Source organism: Pristiophorus japonicus, chromosome 4, assembly GCF_044704955.1.
Source record: "Pristiophorus japonicus isolate sPriJap1 chromosome 4, sPriJap1.hap1, whole genome shotgun sequence".
In the NCBI taxonomy this organism is placed as follows: Eukaryota; Metazoa; Chordata; class Chondrichthyes; family Pristiophoridae; genus Pristiophorus; species Pristiophorus japonicus.
The window spans coordinates 161,181,412-161,204,367 of record NC_091980.1 but is presented as its reverse complement, the minus strand read 5'-3'; the positions used below and the strand labels follow the sequence as shown (position 1 = coordinate 161,204,367).

General features: G+C 52.9%; 1 protein-coding gene across 1 annotated transcript in view; it reads right to left on the bottom strand.

Moving 5' to 3' along the window:
• The window catches only part of LOC139263144 (calpain-3-like), a 224,083-nt gene that overhangs the window by 71,542 nt on the left and 129,585 nt on the right, over positions 1-22,956 (bottom strand). The window contains 6 exon segments of the mRNA XM_070878759.1: positions 555-640; positions 1,648-1,731; positions 5,241-5,372; positions 17,825-17,993; positions 19,235-19,368; positions 21,961-22,079. Of these exon segments, the coding sequence (XP_070734860.1) occupies positions 555-640; positions 1,648-1,731; positions 5,241-5,372; positions 17,825-17,993; positions 19,235-19,368; positions 21,961-22,079 (724 nt within the window).

Here is a 22,956-nt window from a genome sequence, read left to right as displayed (position 1 = left end):
TGTTGATTGAGGGATTGCGATATTGGCCAGGACACCGGGGATAACTCCCCTGCTCTTCTTCAAATTACTGCCATGGGATCTTTAACGTCCACTTGAGAGAATAGACGGGGCCGCAGTTCAACGTCTCATCCAAAAGATGACACCCCCGACAGTGCAGCACTCCCTCAGCTCTCCACTGGAGTGTCAGCCTAGATTTATGTGCTCAAGTTCCTGGAGTGGGACTTGAACCCACAACCTTCTAACTCAGAGGTGAGTGTGCTCCCCACTGAGCCACAGCTGACACTCCAAGATGGGGTGTGAAGCTCAGTTCGGTGTTGAATGGACACCTAGATTTCACGTCATTTGGTTCAGTTTGAGGGAGCAACTGGGAAGGGAGATGGGTGGCAGCAGTACAAGCAAATGAGATATTGGCGTTGAGCTGTGAACAGATTGCACGTCAGCTCCTGGGAGTCCTGGGTACAGTGGTGTCAGGCAAAGAGGCTGATATAATTACAGACAAAAGGGCCAAACTGGCCCACAACAGGCACTAAATGTTTCGAAAAAAGAAAAGGTACTTGTCACTCCAGGACCCGTTCCACTCCACTGATCCCCATGGATTCCGCAAACGCAACAACTTCACCTTCTGATTTTTATAAGCGACCTGTGGTCGAAATTACCATTGTTATTGACAGATAAAATCAGACACAAGCACACATTAATAAACACAAACAGGTAAGCGCAAACTACACTAATCACCACAGTCGCCTGGCATTCCCTCCGTGGGAACAAGACAGAATTTAGACCTAAAAATTTGCCCATTTTGCCGATTTACTGTTACTCCCAAGTATCCTCCCAATCTCATTAGAATACATTTAAAATGGGAAGCAATAATGGCAAACAATCAGGGGCCCCCGGAAACGCCAAACCCACACTGTCTATTTCTTTTAAGTCTTAAAAATTTAAGTTTCAACTCATTTAACCACCATCATTCATGCACATCAAGCACAGCATGCTTAACAACCTGCAATTGGGGAAGCTTTTCAATAGTTAATGTGACTTATACTTTGCCATAGAAAACCATTCAAAGAAATAGAAAATGCAGAGCAGGTCTCAGAGAAGAATGTTTTAAAAACGCTCAAAATATTGCAATTAAAAAAAACAGACTTTCTTTCCTGCTGTGCCAAAAAATCTGGTTACAATATTGAGAGACAAACTTTACACAAACATACAAATACATAGTCACTCCTGGTATCCCAGTATTCCCTTCAAGCAATCCCTGTATCCCAGAATTTCCCCAAATCACTCCCTATATTTCAGTATTCCAATATAATTATTCCCTAGATTCCAGTATTCTGCTGTAAACACTCCCTGTATCCCAGTATTTCCGCATAATCATACCATGTATTCCAGTATTCCCAGAAGTCACTCCCTGAACCCCAGCATTCCCATGTAATCACTCCCGGTACCTCAGTATTTCCCAGCAATCACCCCCTGTATCCAAGTATTCCCCGTGTAATCACCCCCTGTACCTCAGTATCCCCCCACAATCACCTCCCATACTCCAGCCCCGACCTGCAATTCTACCCTTCTTACTCTTGTGTGAGCCTCTCTCTTATGCTCCATTCCTTTTCACTTCAAATTGCTTAATGCCCTGGTTTTGAGCCTTACCTCGTCCACGCTGGTTACAGAGTAGGCATGGCCTTTGACCAGGCCACTGGCTGTCCGTGTCTCGAACCGAAGGGGTACGAATGACTGTCAAAACAGAAGAGAGTCAGTGAGACAGTGCTGGTGGTGTGGCGCCGCAGAGGATGGGCGATAAAGGCTTTGTGCGATGCAGCATGGCCTATGCGCCTCTGCCTATGACCTCATTTCTGGGTAATGACAGAAAGTCAGTATGAACTGTCCATCATTTCCAGGAATGATATGAAGTTTCTTTCCTCTCCTCCTCCCCAAACTGCTCATGGGGTTTATTCAACAAGTTGTTGGGCCGTACAAGCCAAGAGAGCTGATTTTCATTCTTGTCCTGCATGGAGTTAGCCGATGTCAGCTGGAACAGGGTTAGGCTGCTGCCATTTAGTCCCCATGCCCCTGGGTCAGTGACAGGAAGTCCCCATGCCCCTGGGTCAGTGACAGGAAGTCGCCGTGCCCCAGGGTCAGTGACAGGAAGTCCCTGTGCCCCTGGGTCAGTGACAGGAAGTCCCCATGCCCCTGGGTCAGTGACAGGAAGTCCCCGTGCCCCAGGGTCACTGACAGGAAGTCCCCATGCCCCTGGGTCAGTGACAGGAAGTCCCCATTCCCCTGGGTCAGTGACAGGAAGTCTAAGCCAGGGTTCCTGATTCTGAATGCTACCCAATAACATATAGCCATCAAGCCAGGACAGGGATGGGCTGGTTTGAAATGCTCCCATAGTTCCACCTTTCACTGTCTAGCCTCACACATGTAAAACATCCATTTGGACAAGTTCCTAGAGAACTGCCAGTGCCCAACAACCCCTCCTCCTACTGCCACTGTACAGGGCGTTGGTGAGACCCCACCTGGAGTACTGCATACAGTTTTGGTCTCCTTGTTTCAGAAGGGATATACTTACATTGGAGGCAGTTCAGAGAAGGTTCACCAGGTTGATTCCTGAGATGAAGGGGCTGTCTTACGAAGAAAGGTTGAGCAGGTTGGGCCTATACTCATTGGAGTTTAGAAGAATGAGAGGTGATCTTACTGAAACGTATAAGATTCTGAGGGGTCTAACAGGGTAGATGTAGAGAGGATGTTTCCCCTTGTGGGCGAATCTAGAACTAGGGGGCACAGTTTCAGAATAAGGGGCCGTCCATTTAAAATGAAGATGAGGAGGAATTTCTTCTCTAAATCTTTGGAATTCTCTACCCCAGAGAGCTGTGGAGGCTGGATCATTAAATACATTTAAGGTGAAGATAGACAGAGTTTTGAACGATGAGGGAGTCAAGGGTTATGGGGAGTGGGCAGGGAAGTGGAGTTGAGGCCAAGATCAGATCAGCCATGATCTATTGAACGGCGGAACAGGCTCGAGGAGCAAGATGGCCTACTCCTGCTCCTATTTCTTATGTTCTTATGTAATGGACTCATACCCCAATTGCTACTGCCAATGGACCCGTACCCCAATTGCCACTGTCAATGGACTCGTACCCCAATTGCCACTGTCAATGGACCCGTACCCCAATTGCCACTGTCAATGGACCCGTACCCCTATTGCCATTGTCAATGCACCTGTACCCCAATTGCCACTGTCAATGGACCTGTACCCCAATTGCCACTGTCAATGGACCTGTACCCCAATTGCCACTGTCAATGGATCTGTACCCCATGCGCAAGGGCAGAAGAGTGGTAGAGAAATCGTTTTTCTCTGATCCCACCTGGCTTCTGCAACCACAGCTGCACCCGCCCCCCGCAATCTACCAACCCTCAATTTACAAGACTAAATATTAACCAATCATATATCGACATTGAACTGCTGCATGACTACACCATGCTCAGACACTCCCTCACAATGCAGTGATGTTTATCAGACAGTCTGCATGCAGGCAAGCAACGCGCATCTCATTGGCATGCGGGTATTTCCACTTTTGAGCAGGAGTCTCGGGGAATACAGGCGCACATACCTGCCATCCACCACCCTGTCCCCTCCCAAATGCCTGTCAGATCCTAAAGAAAGAAAGACTTCGATTTATATAATGCCTTTCACGACCACCGGACGCCTGAAAGCACTTTACAGCCATTGAAGTACTTTTGGAGTGTAGTCACTGTTGTAATGTAGGAAATGCGGCAGCCAATTTGCGCACAGCAAGCTCCCACAAACAGCAAGGTGATAATGACCAGATAATTTGTTTTGTTGATTGAGGGATGAATATTTCTCAGGACACCGCAGATAACTCCCCTGCTCTTCTTCGAAATAATGCCATGGGATCTTTCACATCCACTTGAGAGAGCAGGAGGAGCCTCAGTTTAACGTCTTATCCGAAAGACGGCACCTCCGACAGTGCAGCACTCCCTTGGCACTGCACTGGAGTGTTACCCTAGATTTATGTGCTTAAGTCCCTGGAGTAGGTTTATGAACCCACAACCTTTAGACTCAAAGGCGAGTGTGCTACCCACTGAGCCACGGCTGACAAGGAAATCATTTTAGTCGAGTGGTTGATGGAGGAATGTATGAACCTGTGAGTATGCTCACAGGCTGGTAGAGCTATTGAGTTATGAGTGGCTTAGCCTTTGCGAATAAACCAACTAGTTCTTAATAACAATGTGTTGCTATGAATTCTTAAGCAAAGAACCCATGAAGCAAATACATTACAGATGGAATTAATGATTACCACAAATATCTCAGTACAGGTCTCCTACCTGGTGAGGCGGACAATGGCATCGAGGCACAGGTTGACAGATCTAACTATCTCACTAGCGTCTTTCGTCGTATTTGGGCGAGTGTGTGTGCTTTGCATGGTTAGCTCGCCCAGCCGAGACCTCAGGCTTCCAGCAGGCAAAGTTGGGGGCTTCTATTGTCATGCTGTATGCAAATGGGCCTGGAGCAGCTAAGAGATGTCACGCAGTCAAAATGGGGGCAGGATTAAAGGGCTCTGTCATCTTTTGCATGTTAGAAAACACCTTTCAAGGGGATTCATTGGACACACTGAATTGTCACCAGCTATGTGCCCACTCAGTATCAGCGCCGCAATTCCAGTTCCAGAATCGTTCCTTTTTGTAAAGTTTGCAGCGATTTCGAACACCACAACCATCACCCTACATCTCAATAAATGCTCACAATCTAGCCATGATTATTTTAGACAGCACCTCATGTTTGAGTTGTAAGCATTGGTCACGGTGCTTGCTGTACAACGGGTGCGGGTTTCTGGGGTAGAATTTCCACACGGGTCCTCCTAATCTCCAGTCGGTAACTTTAGCTGTTTCCAATACATCTCTGGGGTTCCACTGAATTTACACCAAAGTTATGCTGTCAGATTGGAACAACCACAGAAGGAATTCTATCCCTTTGTTTATTCAACATGGTAAGGGTTACTCGCTGTTTAACTGTACAGAGATGCCGTTTATTCAACAGGGTAAGGGTTATTCACTGTTTAACTGTACAGTCCCTGTTTATTCAGCAGAGTAAGGGTTACTGACTGTGTAACTACAGAGTTCCTGTTTATTCAGGATAGCTAGCCACACCAGTTAGCCAGCATGCATTGCAAATGCAATCATTAGTTGCCTCAAATCACCATTCCCCCTATTGCCATACAAACCCTGACAGGAACTTCATCCACATTCTTGCTTGGATCACCAGCTTTGGCCTTATCCGGAACAATTGAAGCACGAGACAGAAACTGTTGGATCTGTGCTTTCGCCATAACACCACTCCCAGTAAACGTACCGTCCTGAAATATCAGACAGCATCACAGGATAACACACAGCAGGGGAGCAGTGAGCAACAGCAGAGAGACAAGAGAAAGAGTGAGAGACAGATAGACAGAGAAAGAGACAACACGAGAGACAGAGCCAGTATAAGAGAGAAAGAGAGTGAGAGAGACAGCATATGAGAACGTGAGAGAAAGGAAGACAGGACAAGAAAGTAAGGGAGAGATAACACAGAAGTAACAAAGAGTGATCACAAGGGAGAGACAGAGAGACAAGCAGCATTGGACAGAGAGAAGAAGGTAGCCGGGGACAGAGAAATAGGCACCACAAACGAGTGAGATAGGATGAGTGAAAGAGAGGGAAAGAAGAAAGAGAGGACGAGAGAGATGGGCGAATAAAAGAGAGGGAAAGAAGAAAGAGAGGAAGAGTGAGTGGGCATGAGTGAAAGAGAGCATGAGAAAGTGAGAGAGAGATCGCACTAAAATGAAAGCAAGAGCTAACACGCGAGTGTAACACAGCAAAAGAGTGTGTGAGAGAGCTAACATGAGAGAAAGTGAAAGAGTGAAAGTAATTCTTGGGACGACCCAATATAGACAACAAAAGTAAAAGTGAATGAGAAAGAGAAAGAGATGCGAGAAAGGAAAAGAAACCATGACAGCTATTAGGATAGTGAGAGGAGGATAAAGAGAATGAGAGAGAGAAAAATGAATAGGTGAAGAGAGAGGAGGGAAGGAGAGCAAGTGGGACTTGGAATTAAAGAACATGTCAGAGAAGTAGATAGACCAGTTTTATAGATAGATACATATAAGGGCTGATAACAGCCCCCTGGGTCAAGCCAGGTGCCAGGTGCTCTGTGAATGAGCTAACACTGGTGGGTGTAATGTATGCACCTGTGAATATGCTCAGAGGTTTGTAGAGTTCTTGAGCAGGGGCCACGTGGCCTAATGGATAAGGCGTCTGACTTCAGTGCAAATTGATGTTAGCTCGCGGCCTTCCACGAGAGTTGGGCGCTGGAGGGACAGGAGTGCATCATCACCCCCGGCAACCAAATTTTAATTTGATTTTAAATGTCTAAAGTTTAATTTGTTTATTGTGCCAGTTTCAGTGCCGCTGCCCCCCCCCCCCCCCCATTAGACAGAGGGCACTTGTATAATTTGTGTTTTTAGTGCCCTCAAAAAAAAACAAGGGGGCACTTGTATGAAAGTGTTTGGAGTGTCCCCCACCCCCCCCCCCTTAATCAGCAGGCACTTGATTTAATGTTTTATTTTGTTCACAACAAAAAAGTTGCAGAGTTCTTGATAGGACTGCTCCTGAGCATGGTTAAGTGGGCCATCAGCCGGTCCAGACAGCATGCAGTCGAGGGGGTCGTTCAGCCTGCCTGCCTGCCTCTCTTCCGTGCCTACATCTGAGCCAGGGTGTCCCTGGAGATGGAGCACACGGTACACACCGGTACACTCGCGGCCTTCCGTGAGAGGTGGGCGCCGGAGGGACTGGAGTGCATCATCACCCCAGGCAACCAAATTTTCATTTGAACCACGTGTAAAGTTTAATTTGTTTAAGTTTGTCGGTTTTACTGCTCCCCCCCACTTTTAGCCAGGGGACACTTGCATAATTTGTGTTTTTTTGGTGACTCCAAAAAAAAAACAACAAAAAAAAAAGTGGGCACTTGAAAAGTTCTTGGAGTGTGATCCCCCCTTTAATCAGGGGGCACTTGATTGTTTCTACACAAAATAGTTGTAGAGCTGTTGAATTGGCTTAGCCAGTCACGTGATGTTTCACAAGACTCAATAAAACCCCAGCCTGTTGGGTTCAGAGGATCCACGATAGGGCAGGTGGTTGTGAGCCTGGTGGATGAACTGGTAATGTGTAGTGTGATTGTTAAACCTTTGCTAATAAACCAACTAGTTCTTAATAGCAATGTGTTGCTATGAATTCTTAAGCAAAGAACTCATGAAGCAAAGACATAACAGTGGGGTCAGCTGATTTCCATCATTTTATGATGGATTGGACCCGTGATTGGCCGGGAGTGCCGGGTGCCGGTACGGGAGTGCCGGGTGCCAGTATGGGGATACTGGCTGCCCACTCAGCACCAGGTGATATTCGGGCATCAGCAGGAAATACATGGTGTGGGGTGGCTGGGAGCCACAGAATAGGGACATCAGGATTTGTTTAAGTGCGGCTTCCCCCTTCAGCATCAGTCTCAAGCGTGTGCCGTGTGATTGGAGTCACGTTACGTGACAGTCAGTTATTTAAGTAGATGTCAGGGAACCATCTTGTGCGCAGGATGGCAGCGTCATTCGCCCTGACCGCCAGCCCTGGGAACACAGGGTGCCTCGGCTGCATTACTGTAACCACGCCCAATATTACAGCCAGCCAATCATGTTGGGTGCCTGCCGTTGCATTATCACCCCATAACCCACTGTTTCTAAAAGTTGTCTCCTTATTGGTCTGAATAAACCGTACAGATATTTAAAGTTACAGGAGCTGCTGGCCTCACTACATGATCACTGACCAACTTTGTATCACAACTCTACAGCCACGCTTTTAGGGGGAACCTAACCTATTTAATACCATATTCATTTCTGTGTTGAAATGGTTCGCAGAAAGCTGTCAGGTCTAATCGCTACGTGTTCGGCTATGTACACCACCAACAGTAATTTCCAAGCTGTGGAAATGGGGTCTATGATATCACACGGGGAGGGGGAGGGTCTGTAATATCACACAGGGAGGGGGGGTCAGTGATATCACACGAGGAGGAGGGTCTGTGATATCACACGGGGAGGAGGGGTCTGTGATATCACATGGGGAGGGAGGGGGTCTGTAATATCACATGGGGAGGGGGGTCTATGATATCAAACGTGATGGGGGGATCTGTGATATCACACGGGGAGAGGGAGGGTTTATGATACCACACGGGGGGGGTGTCTGAAATATCACATGGGGAGAGGGGTCTATGATATCACACGGGATGGGGTGGTCTATGATATCACATGGGGAGAGGGAGGGTTTATGATATCACACGGGGGGGGTCTGTGATATCACACAGGGAGGGGGGTCTGTGAAATCACACAGGGAGGGGGGTCTGTGATATCACACAGGGAGCGGGGTCTGTGATATCACACGGGGAGGGGGGGTCTGTGATATCACATGGGGAGGGGGGATCTATGATATCACACAGGGAGGGGGGTCTGTGATATCACAAAGGGAGGGTGGTCTGTGATATCACACGGGGAGGAGGTCTGTGATATCACATGGGGAGGGAGGGTCTGTGATATCTCACGGGGATAGGGGGTCTGTGATATCACACGGGGAGAGGGGGTCTGTGATATCACACGGGGAGGGGGGGTCTGTAATATCACATGGGGAGGGGGGGTCTGTGATATCACACGGGGAGAGGGGGTCTGTGATATCACATGGGGAGGGGGGGTCTGTGTATCACATGGGGAGGGGGGTCTGTGTATCACATGGGGAGGGGGGTCTGTGATATCACACGGGGAGAGGGGGTCTGTGATATCACACGGGGAGAGGGGTCTGTGATATCACACGGGGAGGGGGGTCTGTGTATCACATGGGGAGGGGGGTCTGTGATATCACACGGGGAGGGGGCGTATGTGATATCACACGGGGAGGGGGGGGTCTGTGATATCACACGGGGAGAGGGGGTCTGTGATATCACACGGGGAGAGGAGTCTGTGATATCACACGGGGAGGGGGGTCTGTGTATCACATGGGGAGGGGGGTCTGTGATATCACACGGGGAGGGGGTGTCTGTGATATCACATGGGGAGGGGGGTCTGTGTATCACACAGGGAAGGAGGCAGTCTGTAATATCACATGGGGAGGGGGGGTCTGTGATATCACATGGGGAGGGAGGGCGTCTGTGATATCACACGGGGAGGGGGGTCTGTCATAGCTCACAGGGAGGGGGGAGGGATCTGTGATATCACACAGGGAGCGGGGTCTGTGATATCACACAGGGAGGGGGGTCTGTGATATCACACAGGGAGCGGGGTCTGTGATATCACATGGGGAGGGGGGTCTGTGATATCACATGGGGAGGGGGGTCTGTGATATCACATGGGGAGGGGGGATCTGTGATATCACACAGGGAGGGGGGTCTGTGATATCACAAAGGGAGGGGGGTCTGTGATATCACACGGGGAGAAGGTCTGTGATATCACATGGGGAGGGAGGGTCTGTAATATCACACGGGGAGGGAGGGTCTGTGATACCACACGGGGAGAGGGGGTCTGTGATATCACACGGGGAGAGGGGGTCTGTGATATCACACGGGGAGGGGGTCTGTGATATCACACGGGGAGGGGGGGTCTGTGTATCACACGGGGAGGGGGGTCTGTAATATCACACGGGGAGGGGGGTCTGTGATATCACACGGGGAGGGGGGTCTGTGATATCACACGGGGTGGGGCGGTCTGTGTATCACACGGGGAGGGGGGTCTGTGATATCACACGGTGAGGGGGGGTCTGTGATATCACACGGGGAGGGGGGTGGTCTGTGATATCACATGGGGTGGGGGGTCTGCAATATCACACGGGGTGGGGGGGTCTGCAATATCACACAGGGAGGGGGTGTCTGTGATATCACATGGGGAAGGGGGGTCTGTGTATCACACAGGGAGGGAGGCGGTCTGTAATATCACACAGCGAGTGGGGGGGCCTGTGATATCACACGGGAAGGGGAAGGGTTTAAGATATCACACGGGGAGGGGGGTCTGTGATATCACATGGGGAGGGAGGCCTGTGATATCACACGGGGAGGGGGGGTTGGTGATATCACACGGGGAGAGCGGGTCTGTGATATCACATGGGGAGGGGGGTCTGTGATATCACACGGGGAGAGGGGGTCTGTGATATCACACGGGGAGAGGGGGTCTGTGATATCACACGGGGAGAGGGGTCTGTGATATCACACGGGGAGGGGGGTCTGTGTATCACATGGGGAGGGGGATCTGTGATATCACACGGGGAGGGGGCGTCTGTGATATCACACGGGGAGGGGGGGGTCTGTGATATCACACGGGGAGAGGGGGTCTGTGATATCACACGGGGAGAGGAGTCTGTGATATCACACGGGGAGGGGGGTCTGTGTATCACATGGGGAGGGGGGTCTGTGATATCACACGGGGAGGGGGTGTCTGTGATATCACATGGGGAGGGGGGGTCTGTGTATCACACAGGGAAGGAGGCAGTCTGTAATATCACACGGGGAGGGGGAGTCTGTGATATCACACGGGGAGGGGGGGCGTCTGTGATATCACACGGGGAGGGGGGTCTGTCATAGCTCACAGGGAGGGGGGAGGGATCTGTGATATCACACAGGGAGCGGGGTCTGTGATCACACAGGGAGGGGGGGTCTGTGATATCACACAGGGAGCGGGGTCTGTGATATCACATGGGGAGGGGGGTCTGTGATATCACATGGGGAGGGGGGTCTGTGATATCACATGGGGAGGGGGGATCTGTGATATCATATAGGGAGGGGGGTCTGTGATATCACATGGGGAGGGAGGGTCTGTGATATCACACGGGGAGGGAGGGTCTGTGATACCACACGGGGAGAGGGGGTCTGTGATATCACACGGGGAGGGAGGGTCTGTGATACCACACGGGGAGAGGGGGTCTGTGATATCACACGGGGAGAGGGGGTCTGTGATATCACACGGGGAGGGGGCCTGTGATATCACACGGGGAGGGGGGGTCTGTGTATCACACGGTGAGGGGGTCTGTAATATCACACGGGGAGGGGGGTCTGTGATATCACACGGCGAGGGGGGTCTGTGATATCACACGGGGTGGGGCGGTCTGTGTATCACACGGGGAGGGGGGTCTGTGATATCACACGGTGAGGGGGGGTCTGTGATATCACACGGGGAGGGGGGTGGTCTGTGATATCACATGGGGTGGGGGGTCTGCAATATCACACGGGGTGGGGGGGTCTGCAATATCACACAGGGAGGGGGTGTCTGTGATATCACATGGGGAAGGGGGGTCTGTGTATCACACAGGGAGGGAGGCGGTCTGTAATATCACACAGCGAGTGGGGGGGCCTGTGATATCACACGGGAAGGGGAAGGGTTTAAGATATCACACGGGGAGGGGGGTCTGTGATATCACATGGGGAGGGAGGCCTGTGATATCACACGGGGAGGGGGGGTTGGTGATATCACACGGGGAGAGCGGGTCTGTGATATCACATGGGGAGGGGGGTCTGTGATATCACACGGGGAGAGGGGGTCTGTGATATCACACGGGGAGAGGGGGTCTGTGATATCACACGGGGAGAGGGGTCTGTGATATCACACGGGGAGGGGGGTCTGTGTATCACATGGGGAGGGGGATCTGTGATATCACACGGGGAGGGGGCGTCTGTGATATCACACGGGGAGGGGGGGGTCTGTGATATCACACGGGGAGAGGGGGTCTGTGATATCACACGGGGAGAGGAGTCTGTGATATCACACGGGGAGGGGGGTCTGTGTATCACATGGGGAGGGGGGTCTGTGATATCACATGGGGAGGGGGTGTCTGTGATATCACATGGGGAGGGGGGGTCTGTGTATCACACAGGGAAGGAGGCAGTCTGTAATATCACACGGGGAGGGGGAGTCTGTGATATCACACGGGGAGGGGGGGCGTCTGTGATATCACACGGGGAGGGGGGTCTGTCATAGCTCACAGGGAGGGGGGAGGGATCTGTGATATCACACAGGGAGCGGGGTCTGTGATCACACAGGGAGGGGGGGTCTGTGATATCACACAGGGAGCGGGGTCTGTGATATCACATGGGGAGGGGGGTCTGTGATATCACATGGGGAGGGGGGTCTGTGATATCACATGGGGAGGGGGGATCTGTGATATCATATAGGGAGGGGGGTCTGTGATATCACATGGGGAGGGAGGGTCTGTGATATCACACGGGGAGGGAGGGTCTGTGATACCACACGGGGAGAGGGGGTCTGTGATATCACACGGGGAGAGGGGGTCTGTGATATCACACGGGGAGGGGGCCTGTGATATCACACGGGGAGGGGGGGTCTGTGTATCACACGGGGAGGGGGTCTGTAATATCACACGGGGAGGGGGGTCTGTGATATCACACGGCGAGGGGGGTCTGTGATATCACACGGGGTGGGGCGGTCTGTGTATCACACGGGGAGGGGGGTCTGTGATATCACACGGTGAGGGGGGGTCTGTGATATCACACGGGGAGGGGGGTGGTCTGTGATATCACATGGGGTGGGGGGTCTGCAATATCACATGGGGTGGGGGGGTCTGCAATATCACACAGGGAGGGGGTGTCTGTGATATCACATGGGGAAGGGGGGTCTGTGTATCACACAGGGAGGGAGGCGGTCTGTAATATCACACAGGGAGTGGGGGGGCCTGTGATATCACACGGGAAGGGGAAGGGTTTAAGATATCACACGGGGAGGGGGTCTGTGATATCACATGGGGAGGGAGGCCTGTGATATCACACGGGGAGGGGGGGTTGGTGATATCACACGGGGAGAGGGGTCTTTGATATCACACGGGGAGGGGGGTCTGTGTATCACATGGGGAGGGGGATCTGTGATATCACACGGGGAGGGGGCGTCTGTGATATCACACGGGGAGGGGGGGGTCTGTGATATCACACGGGGAGAGGGGGTCTGTGATATCACACGGGGAGAGGAGTCTGTGATATCACACGGGGAGGGGGGTCTGTGTATCACATGGGGAGGGGGGTCTGTGATATCACACGGGGATGGGGTGTCTGTGATATCACATGGGGAGGGGGGGTCTGTGTATCACACAGGGAAGGAGGCAGTCTGTAATATCACACGGGGAGGGGGAGTCTGTGATATCACACGGGGAGGGGGGGCGTCTGTGATATCACACGGGGAGGGGGGTCTGTCATAGCTCACAGGGAGGGGGGAGGGATCTGTGATATCACACAGGGAGCGGGGTCTGTGATCACACAGGGAGGGGGGGTCTGTGATATCACACAGGGAGCGGGGTCTGTGATATCACATGGGGAGGGGGGTCTGTGATATCACATGGGGAGGGGGGTCTGTGATATCACATGGGGAGGGGGGATCTGTGATATCATATAGGGAGGGGGGTCTGTGATATCACATGGGGAGGGAGGGTCTGTGATATCACACGGGGAGGGAGGGTCTGTGATACCACACGGGGAGAGGGGGTCTGTGATATCACACGGGGAGAGGGGGTCTGTGATATCACACGGGGAGGGGGCCTGTGATATCACACGGGGAGGGGGGGTCTGTGTATCACACGGTGAGGGGGTCTGTAATATCACACGGGGAGGGGGGTCTGTGATATCACACGGCGAGGGGGGTCTGTGATATCACACGGGGTGGGGCGGTCTGTGTATCACACGGGGAGGGGGGTCTGTGATATCACACGGTGAGGGGGGGTCTGTGATATCACACGGGGAGGGGGGTGGTCTGTGATATCACATGGGGTGGGGGGTCTGCAATATCACATGGGGTGGGGGGGTCTGCAATATCACACAGGGAGGGGGTGTCTGTGATATCACATGGGGAAGGGGGGTCTGTGTATCACACAGGGAGGGAGGCGGTCTGTAATATCACACAGGGAGTGGGGGGGCCTGTGATATCACACGGGAAGGGGAAGGGTTTAAGATATCACACGGGGAGGGGGTCTGTGATATCACATGGGGAGGGAGGCCTGTGATATCACACGGGGAGGGGGGGTTGGTGATATCACACGGGGAGAGGGGGGTCTGTGATATCACATGGGGAGGGGTTCTGTGATATCACACGGGGAGAGGGGGTCTGTGATATCACACGGGGAGAGGGGGTCTGTGATATCACACGGGGAGGGGGGGTCTGTGATATCACACGGGGAGGGGGGGGTCTGTGATATCACATGGAGAGGGGGGGTCAGTGATATCACACGGGGAGGGGGGTGGTTTGTGATATCACACGGGGTGGGGAGTCTGTAATATCACACAGGGAGGGGGTGTCTGTGATATCACATGGGGAGGGGGGGTCTGTGTATCACACGGGGAGGGAGGCGGTTTGTAATATCACATGGGGAGGGGGGGTCTGTGATATCACACGGGGAGGGGGGTCTGTGATATCACATGGGAACGGGAGGGTTTAAGATATCACACGGGGAGGGGGGTCTGTGATATCACATGGGGAGGGGGATCTGTGATATCACACGGGGAGGGGGATCTGTGATATCACACGGGGAGGGGGGTCTGTGATATCACAGGGGGAGGGGGGGTCTGTGATATCACACGGGGAGAGGGGGTCTGTGATATTAGACCGGGAGAGGGGGTCTGTGATATTAAAACCCCTGCAGAGGCAGAGCCGATCCCAAAAACTGCCCCAAATTTAATACAGCCCCTTTGATCTACTGGAGTATTTTCCCATGAATTGTTCTCATATTGATTACCAAAGCAATTGGTGAAATATCCTGACAAGTCTTTGAACGGTGGGGCGGGGGGGGGCAATTTTATCCTGAGCCGCCCTACCCCGTGGGGAACTGCCGGGATGGATGGATGGGGGGCTAGCGCTGACTTTACAGCCCGGAGTCAGTATCGGGAGTGGGGTAATACTGGCGTCCCATCCCATCCCGTGGTGATTCCTGCCCGGCGAGTTTGGTAAAAGTGATACCTCCCACCCTCGGGCCTCTGTGTGGCAGCCTCTTCAGGGGTTTTAATTTCTCCAGCCTCCCTGCGCACGGTTTCAGCGGGTCCCCCAAGTCAGGGGGTCCCCCGTTACTGGCTGATGCTTGGCAGTGCTTACGGTCTTGTATGCATTGTTGCCATCGGGTTAATCAAGATCTGGTCAGTTACAAGCGATCTGTAAAGATGCAATGGGTTTTCCTGAATTTGTTAAGGCCCCTAGTTAATACGCAGCGAGGGTGTTACCATTCATCTGGACTTGGTTGGCTGTGAGGACAAGTGTACCCACTGTAGCCGAACTCCCTCCTCCTGCTCCAGGCCAAGCAATGGAAGATACGTTCAGGAAAGGGGTACTGAGGGAATGATCAACCATGATATCGAATGGCGGTGCAGGCTCGAAGGGCCGAATGGCCTACTCCTGCACCTATTTTCTATGTTTCTATGTTTCTATATCACATGGGGCGGGGTGTGGTCTGTGATATCACACGGGGCGAGGGGTCTGTGATATCACAATGGGAGGGGGGGTCTGTGATATCACACGGGGAGGGAGGGGGGTCTGTGATATCACACGGGAAGGGGAAGGGTTTAAGATATCACACGGGGAGGGGGTCTGTGATATCACATGGGGAGGGAGGCCTGTGATATCACACGGGGAGGGGGGGTTGGTGATATCACACGGGGAGAGGGGGGTCTGTGATATCACATGGGGAGGGGTTCTGTGATATCACACGGGGAGAGGGGGTCTGTGATATCACACGGGGAGAGGGGGTCTGTGATATCACACGGGGAGGGGGGGTCTGTGATATCACACGGGGAGGGGGGGGTCTGTGATATCACATGGAGAGGGGGGGTCAGTGATATCACACGGGGAGGGGGGTGGTTTGTGATATCACACGGGGTGGGGAGTCTGTAATATCACACAGGGAGGGGGTGTCTGTGATATCACATGGGGAGGGGGGGTCTGTGTATCACACGGGGAGGGAGGCGGTTTGTAATATCACATGGGGAGGGGGGGTCTGTGATATCACACGGGGAGGGGGGTCTGTGATATCACATGGGAACGGGAGGGTTTAAGATATCACACGGGGAGGGGGGTCTGTGATATCACATGGGGAGGGGGATCTGTGATATCACACGGGGAGGGGGATCTGTGATATCACACGGGGAGGGGGGTCTGTGATATCACAGGGGGAGGGGGGGTCTGTGATATCACACGGGGAGAGGCGGTCTGTGATATTAGACCGGGAGAGGGGGTCTGTGATATTAAAACCCCTGCAGAGGCAGAGCCGATCCCAAAAACTGCCCCAAATTTAATACAGCCCCTTTGATCTACTGGAGTATTTTCCCATGAATTGTTCTCATATTGATTACCAAAGCAATTGGTGAAATATCCTGACAAGTCTTTGAACGGTGGGGCGGGGGGGGGCAATTTTATCCTGAGCCGCCCTACCCCGTGGGGAACTGCCGGGATGGATGGATGGGGGGCTAGCGCTGACTTTACAGCCCGGAGTCAGTATCGGGAGTGGGGTAATACTGGCGTCCCATCCCATCCCGTGGTGATTCCTGCCCGGCGAGTTTGGTAAAAGTGATACCTCCCACCCTCGGGCCTCTGTGTGGCAGCCTCTTCAGGGGTTTTAATTTCTCCAGCCTCCCTGCGCACGGTTTCAGCGGGTCCCCCAAGTCAGGGGGTCCCCCGTTACTGGCTGATGCTTGGCAGTGCTTACGGTCTTGTATGCATTGTTGCCATCGGGTTAATCAAGATCTGGTCAGTTACAAGCGATCTGTAAAGATGCAATGGGTTTTCCTGAATTTGTTAAGGCCCCTAGTTAATACGCAGCGAGGGTGTTACCATTCATCTGGACTTGGTTGGCTGTGAGGACAAGTGTACCCACTGTAGCCGAACTCCCTCCTCCTGCTCCAGGCCAAGCAATGGAAGATACGTTCAGGAAAGGGGTACTGAGGGAATGATCAACCATGATATCGAATGGCGGTGCAGGCTCGAAGGGCCGAATGGCCTACTCCTGCACCTATTTTCTATGTTTCTATGTTTCTATATCACATGGGGCGGGGTGTGGTCTGTGATATCACACGGGGCGAGGGGTCTGTGATATCACAATGGGAGGGGGGGTTTGTGATATCACACGGGGAGGGAGGGGGGTCTGTGATATCACACGGGGAGGGAGGGGGGTCTGTGATATCACACGGGGAGGGAGTGGGGTCTGTGATATCACACGGGGAGGGAGGGGGTCTGTGATATCACACGGGGAGGGAGGGGGTCTGTGATATCACACGGTGAGGGGGTGTCTGTGATATCACACGTGGAGGGGGGGTCTGTGACATCACATGGGGGCGGTCTGTGACATCACACGGGGAGGGGGGTCTGTAACATCACATGGGGTGGGGAGAGGGTCTGATATTTTCCAATAGGCAAGGCTAACGGTCTGTAGTCTAACACAGTGAGGAAGCTGCTCCTCTCTAAATCTCGAATCAATGAGATATCTGTACATTGACTGCTGTCTCTCAGTTCTTCTCCCTCAAGGATATAGTTCTATGTGCCAACTGGTGTCTCTCAGTTCCTCCGTGGGATGATATTAGTACACTGGTTGGTGTACTGCCCCACCACGTCTCTCAATCTGCTATTTTGGGCAGTTTGTATGAAACACTTGTTCGAGTAGGTGTTATCCAGTTTGAATAAGCATTTAGATCTGTATAAATAACATGACAGAATTATTGAAGGCAATAGAATCACAAGAGCTGGCATGTCAGTGTTTGGCCACTGGAGGTCAGACTTACATCAATGGAGCAGCCCATGAGGGAACCTCGCTCTGCTGCCTTTTTCAGGATCCTGAACAGATCTTTGGGGGCACCCTTCATATCAAAGAATTCGGTAACTCCGCCGGTGAAATCCTCCATGGCCTCCGTGGTGTTGCCGCCCTTCAGTGCTTCGTAGGAGCCATGCAGCCTGAGAGAATGGGACAGTGGATGAAAGCACAAGCCAATTTGCTTTTGCTCAATTATCTCTGCTCTCCTCCTAACAGCACCGACTCCTTGCTGGGATAGGGTTCCACAAGCCACCTCCACCCTCCGCAACCTCACCCGTTGTCTCAGAGATGGAGTTTGGGCCGGCTATTGACTCTGGGCAGTATCACAGCTGAACCTGATCATTTACATGTCACACCAGTTCTGGTTATAGTAACACATACTGGCACAGGCTGCCCGTTTGTGTTATGGGTGTTACGCAATTCGGGGCTCGCCCATTTTACCTGAAAGTCAACCTTGTGGAGAACCAGGGTGAAATCCTGGCAAGCCATCATGTTCCTGGAAATTCAGGAACAGCAGTGATAACTCTGGGACAGTTCAGCAATGGCGTCGGGGGTTTGAACGAATCACTCTGGGGGGGCCGAAACTGCCCTTTTCTATAAGGCCCGACGCTGCCGAGTCGCCGCGGAGGGGCCGCCATTCTTGATATTGCCCTCCTTTACGGTGTAGGAGATCGCTCTGCACGTTTTCTCGCCGCGCCATGCACGTGCCGACCCCTTACCGACCAGCAGCGACCTCTTCCGAAATTGTCCCTTTTGGAAATTGCCCCACGGGAGCGGATTTTTCTGTCGGTACCCTTTCTGTGGCTGGGCGGCATGGCTGTCCTTAAAGGGAAGGTGGTGCTGACGGCGACTCCATGTTGTTTTTTTAGTCGGCTGACTGCCAGGTCGGGCCGACAATTATGCCCGTGGGTTTGGCTGGGCTGCCGACAGGCATAATTGTCCCCCTCTTGGGTGCCAGGCTGCTGGCCCGGCCGAAATCCTCCCTGGTGGCCCAGTGTTTGCCACTAAAGTGGCTGCACAGCTTGCAGTGGCCCTCCCCTTTAACTGAAGGGGATGGACATTGTGATGCACCAGCACGGTACTGATGACTTGAAGCATCGGCCACTCCGACCCGCCCCCACTTCCGGCCCTCTCCCCACACTAACACCGCTCTGACCGGAAACATCACCCAAAAAGCTGAATTTCTCCGGATTGTCCGCTCCATGTATTGGGGCGGACGGAACACTTCAAAAGCGGTAGGCGCGACTCGTTTCGGGCAGAGGGCAATTTCAGCTCCTAGGAGTTTTAACGAGCAACACAAACGTCAGGTGTTGTGACCCAGCCAGCCTAACTAGCACCCGATGACATGAGAGTGGGGCTCACCCCAACGGCCTGCACTCACTTGGCATAGGCCTTCTCCAGCAGAGCACTCCAGAACTCATTCCGCTCAGCAGATTTGGTGAACACCAACTGGTTGTTGAAGGTGGGGATTCGGTCGTCAATAGTGATGTCCACCCAGTCACCGAAACGCCAGAACTGCAAGGAACGGTGAAGGGAGAACAGGAATAGAGATTTAATAGTTTGATTGCATGAGAAAGAACTCTACTCCTTTGCATCATTAGTTGTGTGAAATGGTGCCTAGCTGCTCCACTCGAACCACCAGCGAGCACATTCCAAATGCACAAAAATAAATAGAAATATAAACTAGTCAATAAAAAAATCCAATGGGGAATTCAGGAGGAACTTCTTTACCCTGAGAGCGGAGAGAATGTGGAACTCGCTGCCACAGGGAATGGTTGAGGTGAGCAGCGTAGATGTATTTGAGAGGAAGCTAGATAAACACATGAGAAAGGAAATGAAGGGTGTGCTGATAGGCTGAGCTGAAGAGGAGGCCAGCAGAGACCAGTCGGGCTGCGTCCCTTGCTCCTCTCCAGCTCCTGGACGGGCTGTGGTTCCACTGGTGTCTGTCTCAGCAGTCATGCCAGTGAAGCCCGAATTGCCCCTTCCCAGCCATGCATGGCAGCACTGAGCAGCCACCAGTGGAAAATGGGCGGGTGTGCCTATCGGCCAGACTTTAGCACATGCCCCATTTGGCCGTTCCATTTTCGTCGGTCGGGGAAAGCGCCTGTCTATACCTGGGTGGTTAAAGGCAAACGCGATAGACTAGGTCCTGCTTTCCACCTGCTGGAAAGCATAATCGGGTGGTTTCTGTAACGGGCGACTGATCCACAACGCCTGCTTCACGCCCGGCGGTAGGATGAAAATCCACCCACGAGGCTGACCAACTGCAGGCATTGTTACTGGAGCAGTCTGCCTCTTATTGCATTAGAGCTGAAGGTTGTCGCAGACTGTCCATGGAGCCTGCAATTTTCCTGGACAAGTGTAAAGGTCAAGGGTGGATTTCAATACAATATTTAATAAATAGAATGCTTAAACAAAGAGCAGGGAGAATTCAATTCTCTTCAGTCTTCAGCTTCCAACTGAGGCTTAAAGATCCAGGGGCCCAGATTTTCCACTTGAACCTTATAAGTGTAGCAGGGTAGGAGGGGTAAGTGTGAGAGGGAGGGAAGGGCAAGTGTGGGAGGGGCAAGTGTGGGAGGGAGGGAGGGAGGGGCAATTGTGGAAGGGGCAAGTGTGGGAGCGGTAAGTGTGGGAGGGAGGGAGGTGTAAGTGTGGGAGGGGCAAGTGTGGGAGGGTCAAGTGTGAGAGGGGTAAGTGTGGGTGGGGCAAGTGTGGGTGGGGCAAGTGTGGGAGGGGCAAGTGTGGAGGGGCAAGTGTGGGAGGGGCAAGTGTGGGAGGGAGGGAGGGGTAAGTGTGAGAGGGATAAGTGTGGGAGGGGCAAGTGTGGGAGGGAGGGAGGGGTAAGTGTGAGAGGGATAAGTGTGGGAGGGGTAAGTTTGGGAGGGGCAAGTGTGGGAGGGGTATGTGTGGGAGGGGCATGTGTGGGAGGGGCAAGTGTGGGAGGGGCAAGTGTGGGAGGGGTAAGTGCAGGAGGGGTATGTGTTGGAGGGGTATGTGTGGGAGGGGCAAGTGTGGGAGGGGTATGTGTGGGAGGGGTAAGCGGGAGAGGCAAGTGTGGGAGGGGCAAGTGTGGGAGGGCGGGAGGAGTAAGTGTGGGAGGGGCAAGTGGGAGGGGTAAGTGTGGGAGGGGTATGTGTGGGAGGGGTAAGTGTGGGAGGGGCAAGTGGGAGGGGTAAATGTGGGAGGGGTATGTGTGGGAGGGGTATGTGTGGGAGGGTATGTGTGGGAGGGGTAAGGTGGAAGGGCAGGATCGCACAATGCTTATGGCCAATTTGAGTTGGCATCTGACTTCACCGACTGTTTTCTTCTCTTCCATCCCTGAAACAGAAGTGATCTGTCCAATGTGCTGTCACAGGCCTTGTCCGTTAAAGTGCCAGCAGCAGCTCAGAGTCAGGGCAGTTTTAAATTTTTAATCCATGAAATTCTCCTCACTATAAAGGGCAGTACCATTCAGAGATACATCGGAATAAGAGGAGGCCATTCAGACTCTCGAGCCTGTCCCACCACTCAATTAGATCATGCCTGAACTGTATCGCAAGTCCATCTACCCGCCTTAGTTTTGTAACCCTTAATAATCTTACCCAACAAATCTGCAAACCTCAGTTTTGAAACGTTCAATCGGCCCACAGCCTCAACAGCTTATTGGGGGGAGAGAGTTTCACATTCCGCTATGTGCTGCAGACTGAACGATACACAAGTAACACAGAGCCACTCAGCAGCCAGGCTATTAAAGAGCCAGGCAGCTGCACAGCAACAACACTCTTACATGTGTCCATGTCTCGGGGAGGATGTGTCTGTGGATGTCGCATGTGTGTCCGTGGCATGAACTTGTCCTGAATGATCTTGACTGGGGAAGTGGGCCAGAGACAGAGACGCCACTGATGGTGGTTGGGAGGTGCCATCCCACTGCACTTCCTGTGGCAGAGTGGGAACTGGGGACGCTCCAGCTCCCACTAGTCCTGATGTGCCTGTTTTGGGGAGAGGGGTGGAGTGCCGTCCCTGACAGCGGCAGAGCTGGCAGTCGGTGCTGTAACACACTGCTCCCCCGACCCTGACAATCGCCTGGCTGCTTCTGTAACCGAGACTCTTTATGGAGAATGACAGTACCTGGAAATGGAAGATCCCAGCATAGTTTTCTGTAAAGTATTGATCTCTCGGGATGACCCGGTACAGCAGCTTCTCATTCAGAGTTAGACAAGCAATGGCAGCCAGGAACCAGCAATCTCCTGTTTAAAAATAGAAATCAGAAACTTCCAATTGCTCCGATACCAACACTTAGCGCTACAGTGTCTGAGTAATCTGAGGCATGACAGGGCCGAAATTGCCCCCTCCATGAGCTTCATTTCCGCCTCTAAGAGGCGGATGGATGAGCTGACCCAACCGACATTTCCCCCAGGCCGGGAGTAGCAGGAAGGGGTTTCCGCTCTGCCCATGTTCCCGCTGCGTCAGACACGCACCAACCCTTTACTGACCGGCGATGACCCCCTTTCCGATCCCCATGTGGAATTACCGCCACCAGTTGGCGCCACTGACAGCTTTCCCTGTGGCTGGGCAGCGCGTCCGCCCTTAAAAGGGGAGAACGTGCTGCCGGAGACTCCACTTTATTTTTTATTGACAGCTGTCTGCCAGGTCGGGCCGACAATTATGCCCACGGATTCGGCCGGGCCGCCAACAGGCAGCTTGGGATCCCCCCTCTTGGGGGCCAGGCCGCTAGCCCTTCCCTGATGGCCCAGTGTTTGCCATTAAAATGGCTGCAGAGTTCGCATCAGCCCTCACCTTTAACTGAAGGGGAGGGATGTTGTGACACGTCAGCGACGCGCTGATGACTTGAAGCGACGGCCGTTCCAACCCGCCCGCACTTCCGCCCCTCTCCCGACACCAATGCCGCTCCGACCGGATACAAGAAATAAAGTGCCAGATTGTCCGCCCCATGAATTGGGGTGAACGGAACACTTAACAATCGGTAGGTGCACCCCGTTTTGGGCGGAAGGCAATTTCGGCGCCAATGTGTGGTAAATGTAGTGTGCTCAGGAGGAACAAGTGACTGTGGACCCATGGTCCCCAAAGCTCTGCATCACTGGGATTTTTCTCACCTCATGTCTG